Here is a 12,002-nt window from a genome sequence, read left to right on the forward strand (position 1 = left end):
TTTAAGTAAATATAAGCAAGGGGGTGGGGGACATCCAACTGTAACTTTCTCTTCCTTTCCCATTCTCTTCGTTCCCTTTTCCACTTTTTCTTCTCTCTTACATCAAACTAGATGGTATTAGAGCGGTAATCGATCAAGTTCCAATCACTTTCTTTTCCCTTACCTATCAAAAACCTTCTCTTCCTTTCCTTCATGTTCTCTTGTGCTCATAGCTTTTTAAGAAACTTAGGGTTATTTCTAGTAAACTGTCCTCTTCAATGGCCTATGTGTGAATGGTGTTGGTGATGTGTAAGTGATCGTAGTTCTTTCTAGTATTTGATTAAGGTGTATGGGCCGATTGGTGCATCCTGTATTGTTTACGCATTGTGTTGGATTGAGTGGCTGAAGCATTCAAGTTTCCAGAAGCATTAGCCCTTACTTCTATAAGCATTGTACATCCATTTCTTTTGCTTTTTATTGCCTCTATTTGCAATGTATATGAAGGGTAAGCAAAAATCAGGTTCGTAAATCCATATGACTTTTTGAGGTTTCAAATATCCACTATCAAGTTAAATGGCTAGTATTCTAAATCTATACAAGTCTTAACAGCCAAGGGGAACAATAGGAGAAATTGGATGAAAAGAAGTAAATATGATGAATGGATTTAGGACAGTGCTCAGATCGTGATGTGCTTGTGGAATTGTATGGAAATGTCTATTAGAAATGTTTCTAGATATGGTAAATAAAGTTTAGGATTCTCCATGAGTAGAGTTGTAAATAAGTCGAACCGAGATGAGCCTGGCACAGCTCGGCTCGGCTCAGCCAGTAGCTAACCCCAGCTCGAACTCGGCTTGGCTCGTTTCTTGAGCCTAACTGGCAAGCTTGGCTTGATTCAATCAACAACTCAGACAAGTTCGAGACAAGTTCGAGCCTGTGCGACATTTTCTCAAACACGTAGAGTGCATCTTCAATTTCAAACAAAATGTAAAACAATGACAGCACTTTACAGGTATTTCATCAGACACTCAGTGAGCAACATCAAAATCAAGATATGAGGGCAGTCTTATAATGTAAAGTTTTTTTTTTTTGTAGTGATTTGTTTCGATTCCATTCCTTCCTCGCACCAACCAATCCTACGGAGAATGTATACACCCGAAACAACACTTCGTTGAATCATTTCATCAACCACTTGGTGAGCAGCATCAATATCAAAATAACCGAGTCATCAAGCCAATTCAATCCGAGTCGATTCGAGTTGAGGTTCGATCTGAGTCGAGTCAAGCTCGGGCAAGCTTAAACTCAACTTGAAATTTTTTTCGAGCTCTAAAAACCAACTCGACTCGGTTTGAATCCAATTTCGAGCTTTTCCTAGTTGAGTCGAGCGAGATGACTGAGCTAACTCGATTTATGTATAGCTCTATCCATGAGAGATGTATTCATGAAAAATAAAATAAAAATAAAAACATCACTCAATCCACACCAATTATTTGAAAAGGTTTTTTCCTTTCCAACAAGGAGATAAATCGCTAGGTGAATATTACAGGAAACTCAAAGGAATATGGGAGGAGTTGAATGTGTATCAACCTCTTACAAGCAAGGTATTCCCTAACGGTAACAGTGGTCAGAACAGATAACATTGTTACAATTATGGTATGGGTCGTTACAACTTGAGAGAGAGAGAGAGAGAGAGAGAGAGAGAGAGAGAGTTGATGTTGAATCGAAGTTCACCAAATCACCTCTTTGTCGCCCCTAGGGTACAAATTTATGAAGCATTCCCAAGTATTCTTGACCTTTTACGTCATCTGCGAGCAAGCCCACTAACATAGTTGCGGTGGATGCATTCACAGAAAAATGTCTTTTAGCCATATCCCCAAGAAGTTGCATTGCCTTGAGGGTCTCATTCTTTTGTAGAAAGCCCCTAATTAAAGCATTGAAGGTGAAACTGTTTGGTTGGAAACCCTTCTCTTCCATTTGCAAGAACAATCCATTAGCTTCCTCCAAAAGCCCTTCTTTACAGAGCCCATTGATTAACGTGTTATGTGTCCTAACATCATTCCCCAAGCCCATGGTGGAGGCCCAACTGAAAAGCTCCTTCGCATATTTAAGTTCCCTAGCTTCGCACATTCCATTAATAAGGACATCCATAACTTTATTATTTGGTTGAATTCCTTTAATTTGCATCTCATTAAGTAGTTTCATTGCCTCGACAGGATGCTCACTTTTACATAGCCCATCCATCAAAATGGTGTATGTGATAAGATTCGGACATTGTCCATGAGCTTTCATCTCATTGAAGAGCTCTTGTGCAGCCACAATTCTCCGTACCCGGTATAGCCCACCTATAAGAGTGTTGTAAGTAACAACATTGGGCTTCAATCCCTTGCAAGGCATTTCTCGGAAAAGCCACATAGCCTCGTCTACCATCTGCTTCTTGCAATAGCCGTTGATTAACATGTTATAAGTCACGACACTAGGCTTATGACCTTTACACACCATGTAATCAAATATCTTTAAGGCAGCATCCATTTGGCAAATAAAACAGTAGCCATTCATCAATGCATTGTATGTGATTACATTAGGCTCCACACCTCTCTGGGTCATCCATTCTAGTAATCCATGGGCTTCTTTAACCATTCCTTCTATGCAAAGAGCATTCACCAGTATGTTGAAGGTTGTGACATCAGGCGAGATTCCTCGATTTGACATTTCCTCGAACAGACTCATTGCTTCTTTCCACTGCCCTAAATTGCATAGTCCATGAATTAAAGAATTGTAAGTGAAAACATTCGGCTGAATCCCTTTACCAACCATTTCTGAGAAGAGGTTAAGCGCCTCCCTTGTGAGCCCATCTTTGCATAGACTGTCGATGATTGTGTTATAAACAGCAAAGTTAGGACTACATTTAACCGCTCCCTTCTCCATTTTCCGAAGCAACCCAAGAGCCATTCCGTTGTTCCCCGACTTGCAAAGACCGTCGATTAGTATCCCGAACGACACCACATTATAAGGATATCCCATTTCTACCGTCTTCAGAAAGAAACTACTCGCTTCCTCAATCTGCCCTTCCATACAAAACCCCTTAATAAAAGTAGCCAGAGTCACGACATTCGGCTCATGGCCACGTTTCAGGATGTCGCTGAGAATAGCAAAACCAGAACCGATGCCATTCAAGCGGCTGGAACAATTGAGAAGAATGCTCCATGTATAGATATTGGATGGGATCCCTATCCAATTCATCTCCCGATGCAAAGAAATCACGGTCGAATAGTGTTTCATTTTAGCAATAGTAGTTAACAGGCAATTAAAGGTCTGGATTGAAGGCAGCGGCTGCGTGCGGACCATACGATTGAAGAGGCCCACTGCATCCTCTAACCTCACAAAAGCACCGGCTCGAATCGAATTGAATAGATCATTCACCAAATAGTTGAATTGGGTTGGAGTCGGGATTTTGTTCTCTGTGATTTTAGAATCAAGGGCAGAAATGGTAATTTCAATAGAAGCTGGAGAGGAGAGAGTTTTACCCTTTTGAGTAGCGGCAGCGGCAGCTCTTCTCGACGACATTTTACGAAATCGAAGATTTTGTGGGTGCCAAACGACTCCTGATGAGAGAAGAGAAGAGGGGATGGTAGTTGTTGTGGTCCTGTGGAGTGCGGCAGCCACGCCAAAACCATTGATGTGGGTGCGACCCTGACTGTAGGACCCACTTCGATGTATGTACTGTATATCCACGGCGTCCATATGGTTTGTAACTTTGCAGAGGAAGCAGCCGACAGAATACGATAAAAGAGTATCTAACCCGTCCACCTGGCTCTATCCTTAATTACAGGATGAGGCAGAAAATCAATGAAATACACGAACTAGGTGCACTGATGGGTAGGGATGCCACCCATGGGCTTGTGTGGGGGTCACCATGGTGAATATCATCAACAAACGTTGTTTAATTGACCAAGATGAAGCGAAAATACAAAAATCAGCCTCATCCAAATATTAGGCAGGACAAACCTTATGAACTTAAAAGTTTTAATATCAATACCACATTGTTCATCCAAATATTAGGCAGGACAAACCTTAGTGTTAGATTTTCTATATGGCTTCACATGGTGAACGGAGTAGATTTGACTATAATAGAGTTTGAGTGTTTTATGTATAAAACAGTTGTATACAATTCGGTCCAACCAACTGATAACTACCAGACCGATTACTTATTTTCTTCTGGTTGAGATAATTAAGGAGAAAATGACCACTGTAGACAAAACCTTTTATCCAGCGGTTTTTATGAAGGAATACAAACTTAAGTTACCAACTTAGACTAGCACGTGCGGACGGCGACTCTAAGGACGAAACTGACGAGCGCTGACGCTCCTCCAACTGAGAGTTGTACGAACGGCTTAAAAGAGATCAAAGCTACATGGCTCCACAGCTATATATTTATTATATCCACAACGTTCATCCATATTTCAAGATCATTTCGGACCATTATCCAAAAAAAAAAAAAAAATTTCATATCCAAAGATCAACTGGACCACACCACAAAGAGTAGCGGGGGAAATTGATTTTCACCATTAAAAATTTTGTAGGGCCTATCATAACATCTATTTTCCATCCAATCTATTCATAAGGTCACAAAGGCCCGGATGAAGAGGAAAAACAAATTTCATAATGATCCAAAACTTCTGTAACCCCTAAAAGGGTTTCAATGGTAGACGTTCAATTCCCCACTGCCTTTTACAGTGTAGTCCACTTGATAGTTAGATCTGTCGTATTTTTCATCTCAAGCCTTAATATGAGCTCGCCAAATAGATGGACGGTTTGGATATAACACAGACATCATGATGGGACCCACAAAAGCACACACAGAGCAAAAAAAAAAAAAAAAAAAAAGGACGGCACTATCGCGGGAGCCAGACAAATTTTATTTTTTACTTTTTTTTTACAAGGAGAACTTTTTTCCCCTTACATTTTTCTCTAATACATAATTATGTAAATATGTATATATAAGTATATAAAAATATTTTTCTATCTTTTAATTCATTTCTTTATCTATTTATTTAACAAGCATATCTCCTAAACTAAAATTAATTACTTAACATACAACATATGATTTTGGGGTAGGAGAAGCTAATTTAGTCAACCAACCTAGTTATTTTCCAAGATTCCATCGGGTCGATGGTCGAAAATCCATTTCATTCACTTCGCGGTCAAACTAGAAATTGAGCGGGGCAATCATGAAATTGAGAGGGCAAACTGAAAATTGAATGGGGCAAGGTAGGAATTGAGCGAGGGAACCTAGAAATTGAGCAAGGCAAGGTAGGAATTTAGTGAGAGAAGCTAGAAATTGAGCAAGGGAAGCTAGAAATTGAGCGAGGCAACCTATGAATTGAGCGAGGGAACCTAGAAATTGAGCGAGGCAACCTAGGAATTGAGCGAGGCAACGTAGAAATTGAGCAAGGGAACCTAGAAATTTAGCAAGGAAACCTAGGATTTGAGCACTCAATCTTTGTTGATGATTTAATTAGCGTTTAATTTGTTGGTTGCCTTGTTGAATTTCTATGTTGCCTCGCTGAATTTCAAGGTTCCCTCGCTCAATTTCTAGCTTCCCTCGATCAATTCTTAGGTTGCCTCACTAAATTTCTACGTTGCCACGCTTAATTTCTAAGTTCCCTCGCTCAATTTCTAGGTTGCCTCGTTAAATTTCTAACTTCCCTTGCCTAATTCCTAGGTTGCCTCGTTCAATTTATAGGTTGCCTTGCTGAATTTCTAGGTTCCCTCTCTCAATTTCTAGCTTCCCTCCCTTAATTTCTAGCTTCCCTAACTCAATTCCTAGGTTTCCTCGCTGAATTTTCACATTGTCTCGCTCAATTCCTAGGTTGCCTTGCTCAATTTCTAGGTTCCCTCGCTCAATTCATAGGTTGCCTCGCTCAATTTCTAGCTTCCCTCGCTCAATTCCTAGGTTGCCTCGTTTAATTGATAGGTTGTCTCACTCAATTTCTAGGTTCCCTTGCTTAATTTGTAGCTTTCCTCGCTCAATTCCTAGGTTCCCTCGGTTGCCTCGCTCAATTCTTAGGTTGCCTCGCTCAATTTCTAGCTTCCCTCGCTCAATTCCTAGGTTGCCTTGCTGAATTCATACCTTGCCTCACTCAATTTCTAGGTTCCCTCGCTCAATTTCTAGCTTCCCTCGCTCAAATCCTAAGTTGTCTCGCTAAATTTTTAGGTTCCCTCGCTTAATTTCTAGCTTCCCTCGCACAATTCCTAGGATTCCTCGTTGAATTTCTACGTTGCCTCGCTCATTTCCTAGGTTCCCTCGCTCAATTCTTATGTTGCCTCGCTCAAATCCTAGGTTGCCTCGCTCAATTTCTAGGTTCCCTCGCTCAAATTCTAGCTTACCTCGCTCAATTTCTAACTTCCCTCGCTTAATTCCTAGGTTGCCTCGCTCAAATCCTAGGTTTCCTCGCTGAATTTCTACCTTGTCTCGCTCAATTTCTAGGTTCCCTCGCTCAATTTCTAGCTTCCCTTGCTCAAATCCTAAGTTTCCTCGCTGAATTTATAGGTTCCCTTGCTTAATTTCTAGCTTCCCTTGCTCAATTCCTAGGATTCCTCATTGAATTTCTACATTGACTCACTCATTTCCTAGGTTCCTTCGCTCAATTCCTATGTTGCCTCACTCAAATCTTATGTTGTCTCGCTCAATTTCTAGGTTCCCTCGCACAATTTGTAGCTTCCCTCGCTCAATTTCTAACTTCCCTCGCTCAATTCCTAGGTTGCCTAGCTCAAATCGTAGGTTCCCTTGCTCAATTTCTACGTTGCCTCGCTCAATTTATACGTTGCATCGCTCAATATCTAGCTTCCCTCTCTCAATTTTTAGATTCCCTCATTGAACTCTTACCTTGCCTCGCTCAATTTTTAGGTTCCCTCACTCAATTCCTACCTTGCCCCACTCAATTTTTAATTTGCCCACTCAATTTCATGTTTCCCCCGTTCAATTTCTAGTTTAACTGTGAAGTGATTGAAATTGATCGCGAAGTGAACGAAATGTGTTTTCAACCATCGACCTGATGGAATCTTAGAAAATAACTAGGTTGGTTGGCTAAAGTAGCTTCTCCTACCCCAAAATCATATGTGGTACGTCAAGTAACTAATAAAGAAAAAAATGATAAAAAAAAGAGAGAAATATATATATATATATATATATATATATATATATATTGTAACACCCTAAAAATTGGGGGTCGTGCATACGCTCGACTCCCAAGTTCTCAAGTGTCACTTATAACCAATTTTACTAATTTGCATTTAATCGGGCTTAAAATGTGCAGCGTAAAATTCCTTGGAATATGAAGTACAATCACAACTAGTCTACTAAAATGAAAGATGTTAACATATACAGGTCCAAAAGAATATAAATGGGTCACACAAAGCGTTGCCTGACAGAATTATAAAAATATGTCCAAAAAGAATGATAAGCTAAGTTCACCACTCAGCGATCCACAATAGGCTGCTAATCTATGGCGAACCGCTCATCAGCTGGAAGTAGGACAGCTCGTCTTCCTCGTCAATGACAGCACCCCTCGGCTCCTCGAACTCATCGCTACCTGCAGCTACTAAAGAGTTTGGTTGGTGTTTTAAAACACCGTCCTAAAGTGGGAGTGAGTGATCAACTCAGTGAGTGTTATTAGTCTTAAGTCATAACAAACATCAATTATATTATGAATTTAATGAAAGACAATCATTCAAAAACACCTAACTAATCTTATTAATGCATATGCATGATAGATGATATGATGCATGCCCTCGCCACAACACTCCCTCGAGCGACTCTGTCTAACGATCGCGTATGACCAACACTCCCTCAGAGTGACCTCGACTTCCGAGTTGCCAACCTAGCTAGTGCAATGCAATGATAATGTTAGCCAAGTTCTTAGTTAATTTCATTCATCCAGCAGGTTAGAAAAACTAATACACCCCACGTATCAAATACCCTGAACTAGTCGCGAGGCCAAGACCCCCCAATGTGTGAGGCCAAGGCCCTACTCCTTGATCACGTCGGGTTCCCAATCCCCGACTTTAAGCACATGAAGAGTGCAGAGAGAAAGGGATCGCTCGCGGTCACTACGGGGAGGCGCGGCACCCCAGCGTAGGCCGACAGTTAGGATACGATGTGTCATTCCACCATGCTCAGCTTACGAGGCAGTGGACCAATTTTCAGTTTGATTATCGATGGGCTACAATGGTTGTAGAGTGTTCCAGCTTCCATACATATCTGAGCATACAGGGTTAACGAACAAGGTTGGTCAGTAAGTAGGCTGGACTGCACGAGTCAGGCGAGCACGTGAAGAGTGACAATAAGCGCAAGAGGCCCATGTAGTCGAAATACTGCCGCCCACGCGCACCCGCCCAAATCCATGGGTTTAGCCTCAGGGTAGCCCTACCAATGGAACTGTCGTCTGTCCTCGTGTTTCCTGACCAACCCGAAAGTTTGAGAACGATTCATAACATGCCAACCATCAAGGTGATCAACTAGCATAACAATATCATGTTCACATATATCTCAACATATGATTCAAATACTCCTAACAAGTAAGCTACAACATCATGAACAAGGTGCATGTGAGTGTGGATTGGGGAGGAAGTTAAGCATTTCCTACACCTCAAGGGATTAATTACACAAAAGTAATGAATTTTACAAACTATGAAGCAACACATATAAGAAAAATCAAACAACATGAGCATGTAATCAGCCACACAGGCAAGAATCAACATCATATGAAGGAAATCAAATAAGGCATACAACTTCATACAATTTCCAAACAAACCAAGCAATTCCTAGGTTTTCTCTAGATTCTTCAATACAACATCCCAAAAAAACAAAATCATTAAACTCATGGTATAATTGGTGTTAGGCCACCTAAGGATAATAGTCTGCACCTATGGATCGTTTAGATCTTGAAAACGACCTAAGAGGGTGGATTTGGGGTCGATCTGCCGGAATCCCTAAAGCACACATTTGCATGTTAAAAATCCATGTCAATCCCTTCTCGACACAAGGGTTTTAAGAAAAAAGGATAAGGGATCTTACCTAGATGATTAAAAGAACGATTATTATGGTTGTGGTGTACAGTTTTCCTTTGGAGAAGGGATAGGGTGTTGCAAGATTGAGTTCCCTTGGGCCACCTCGATCTATGGTCCACCCTTGCTCTCCTTCACTCTCTCTCTCTCCTTGCTCTCTCCCTCTTTCTCTCTCTCCCCTTTTCTCTCTTCTCTCTTTCCTTTCTCTAAGGCAAATTCGTATGGGGAGAGGGGTGCCCCAAATGAGGCCCTTTTATAATGCCAGATTTGCTGCCAATGGCCCCAAGTGTTGGGTTTTTACTATACTAACCCTATGGGAGGGTTTTTCTAGCCTCTAGGGCCACTATGGGGTGTACACATTGATTTACACCGTAGGATAGCTAGCCCTAATGATGATCTACGTATGAATATGATCGGCCCGCCATTTGGATGCACCGATCGATAGATTTGATGAGAAATCTGTTCAATGGTTGCCGATGGTCGATCGGGGCCGCGGCTATACGGATATGAGCAGGGAAATATCTTCACTTCACGTGTGAAGTTTGGTCGAAAACCGATGGTCCGAAATCCTCAACTTTGCATAAGAGTGGACAACCCAATTCACTTAAGGTTCAGCTTCTTCCTTTAGGGTATTTGCACTTCTCATGCACTCGTCCTTTGGCTCAAGTTGAGCGATTCTGGACAGTACCCAGGTCCGACTCCTGCGATGAACGTCAAGCCCAGTAAGACGGATATTACTCTATAGTTTTGGAACTAGTGGCCCACTAACGAGCGGTCTAGAGCTTGTTCGAAAAATCAGGACATTTCTGGAATGAATTTGGTAGTGAGATTTCTCGTGGGCAATGATTAAGTTTTGGATTAGCTATGTTCATAATGTGGCCTATTTATAACTAGTGAAAGTGAAAATTTGGTCATGATTACTCTAAACCATCGGTTTTAGGCTAAAGGAGTAACGGAGTTGATTTGGTCTATTAGTCAAGATCCGGGCCTTATCTGATTCAGCCCCGATTAGATCTTTAATTTAGTCATGATTGTCTTGATTAGTTAGCGATGGGTCAGTTAGATTTGGATCCTGTGTGAGTAAATCATGGGGCTACACCTGATGTTCAAGTGATCGAGCGGATTCATTGACTTCCTACAACTGATTATTCGGACTTGTGCGGTTCTTCACTGGTACCACCCCTGTAAAACTAACATTGAGTGATAATGGTCATGAAGTGATATTATAAATTAATTAAATAAAAAAAATCAAGAATTTTTGAAAATCCAAAACAGTGAAAATCCAGGATATTACAATCTACCCCCCTTAAAAACAATTTCGTCCCCGAAATTGCTTAATGATAATAAGTAAAGATATTATCATTTCATTTGCTTAAGTTTTTGTTGGTTTCGGATTTATTTACGTTTTAGGGTACAAAATAAATACGCTAACTTAGCTCATCGTGATCTACCCCTCTTAAAAGTTTTCACCCTGATGGTTTACTACAATTTATTTAATTATCTATTTTTTTTAATATTTGGATTCATGACGACGATTTCCCTCTATCTAGAGTAAAAATATTTATTTTCAATGCTAGACCAATACGGAGAGACGGTTGTACTGGGCTTGAACCCGATACGTCGATCATCTACCTGACTAGAGTAGAAGGCTCATCGTATCCCTTTTTCGTCCTGGTGGATCCTGGTCTTCTGCTCGATCAAAGCAGTGAGTCCATTGGTAGTCGCCTAGGATTGAGAATTGAGTCAAGCCGCGAATGCTTCGCAGGTGTAAACTTCCGTAATTCCGTAGTCCGATCAATCTAAATGTTTAGGGAACGACCATCGTTGAAAAGTTTAAATCTTCTATTTATAAGGTTGTCATTTAGGTCTTGGTCTACAAGAGTCCTCATTTTAATTTATATCGAATTTGGGGTTTAATAAATCTCTCAACATGCTTATGGGCAAAGATCATCCTAAAAAGTTTTTAAAGGCACAAAATTTTATATGAATTACCATTTCCATTGTATGGCTAGTGGGTTAATCGCAGACTACACTTTGGTTTTATAAATTTCAAGAATGAAGGAATAGTCGAAAGTTTTAAAGTATTCTGGTGGTTTAAAGTGCTAATAACGTTAATAAGGACACAGTAAGGCAATCATACATACAAGCATTCACAAGGCGACAAGAAAATTCCAAAGCAATCCATACATTCATATTAGATTCAAAGTGCCATTAGTATGGGCAGTTACATCCTACGGTATGGATTTACATGTATTATTAGATACTTTAAACATAAAGGAAAAACAGACTAATCAAGCAAAAGTTCTAACTATCTTCAATACATGGAAGTAGTCCTAACTGACTCAAAACAACTACTAATTTTCTTAAAATTAAGCTATCATTCTTCTGGGTCGGATGAGGACGGGGGTGCCTCCTCCCCTTTGTCGCAGCAAATCAAGGCTCAGGAAGTGATGATGGTGATTTAGAGGGAGCTAATAGAGTCAATCAAGACTCAACTTATGTTACAGCTCCAATAGGACAACAAAGACAACTTATCGGATGGAATACCTAGCCCAAGCTATTGAAGGGTCAGATCACACCATCCAGGTCGATGTGTTGGATCCTAGAGGCAACTTAAATCCCATTGATTAGGTGGACTACATCGCATCCTTAACAGCCTTCTTTATCTGCAAAGCTTTAGAGAATGGAAATGAATTAAGGTCTGTGGCCACAAAACTCAAAGGGTGTGCTCATTTGATGACAACAGCACCAATTGACCAATGAAAGGAAGGGAATGGAAAAGATTAATAATTGGGCTAAAATGAAGTTGAAAATGGACAGTAAATTGTTGCCTCTTAATTATTATTAAACCTTATATAAAAATTTTCAATTGCAACAATCTAATAATCAATCTATGCCAATGCATATAAAATCAATTTTACAAATTGTTGGGGTACTAATATGCAAGGCTTAACTGGCTA

General features: G+C 40.4%; 1 protein-coding gene across 1 annotated transcript; it reads right to left on the reverse strand.

Moving 5' to 3' along the window:
* Positions 1-1,444: 1,444 nt before the first annotated feature.
* On the reverse strand, positions 1,445-3,540 carry LOC131249692 (pentatricopeptide repeat-containing protein At1g62670, mitochondrial-like). Its single transcript, XM_058250468.1, has one exon. The coding sequence runs from the start codon at positions 3,538-3,540 to the stop codon at positions 1,729-1,731; it is 1,812 nt and encodes a 603-aa protein (XP_058106451.1). The 3' UTR covers positions 1,445-1,728.
* Between the last annotated feature and the right edge of the window lie 8,462 nt (positions 3,541-12,002).

This window comes from Magnolia sinica, chromosome 6 (assembly GCF_029962835.1).
Source record: "Magnolia sinica isolate HGM2019 chromosome 6, MsV1, whole genome shotgun sequence".
Lineage (NCBI taxonomy): Eukaryota > Viridiplantae > Streptophyta > Magnoliopsida > Magnoliales > Magnoliaceae > Magnolia > Magnolia sinica.

What these genes read in the sequence shown, in the direction of transcription:
- LOC131249692 (XM_058250468.1), bottom strand. Translation starts at nt 3,540, where the DNA reads ATGTCGTCGAGAAGAGCTGCCGCTGCCGCTACTCAAAAGGGTAAAACT.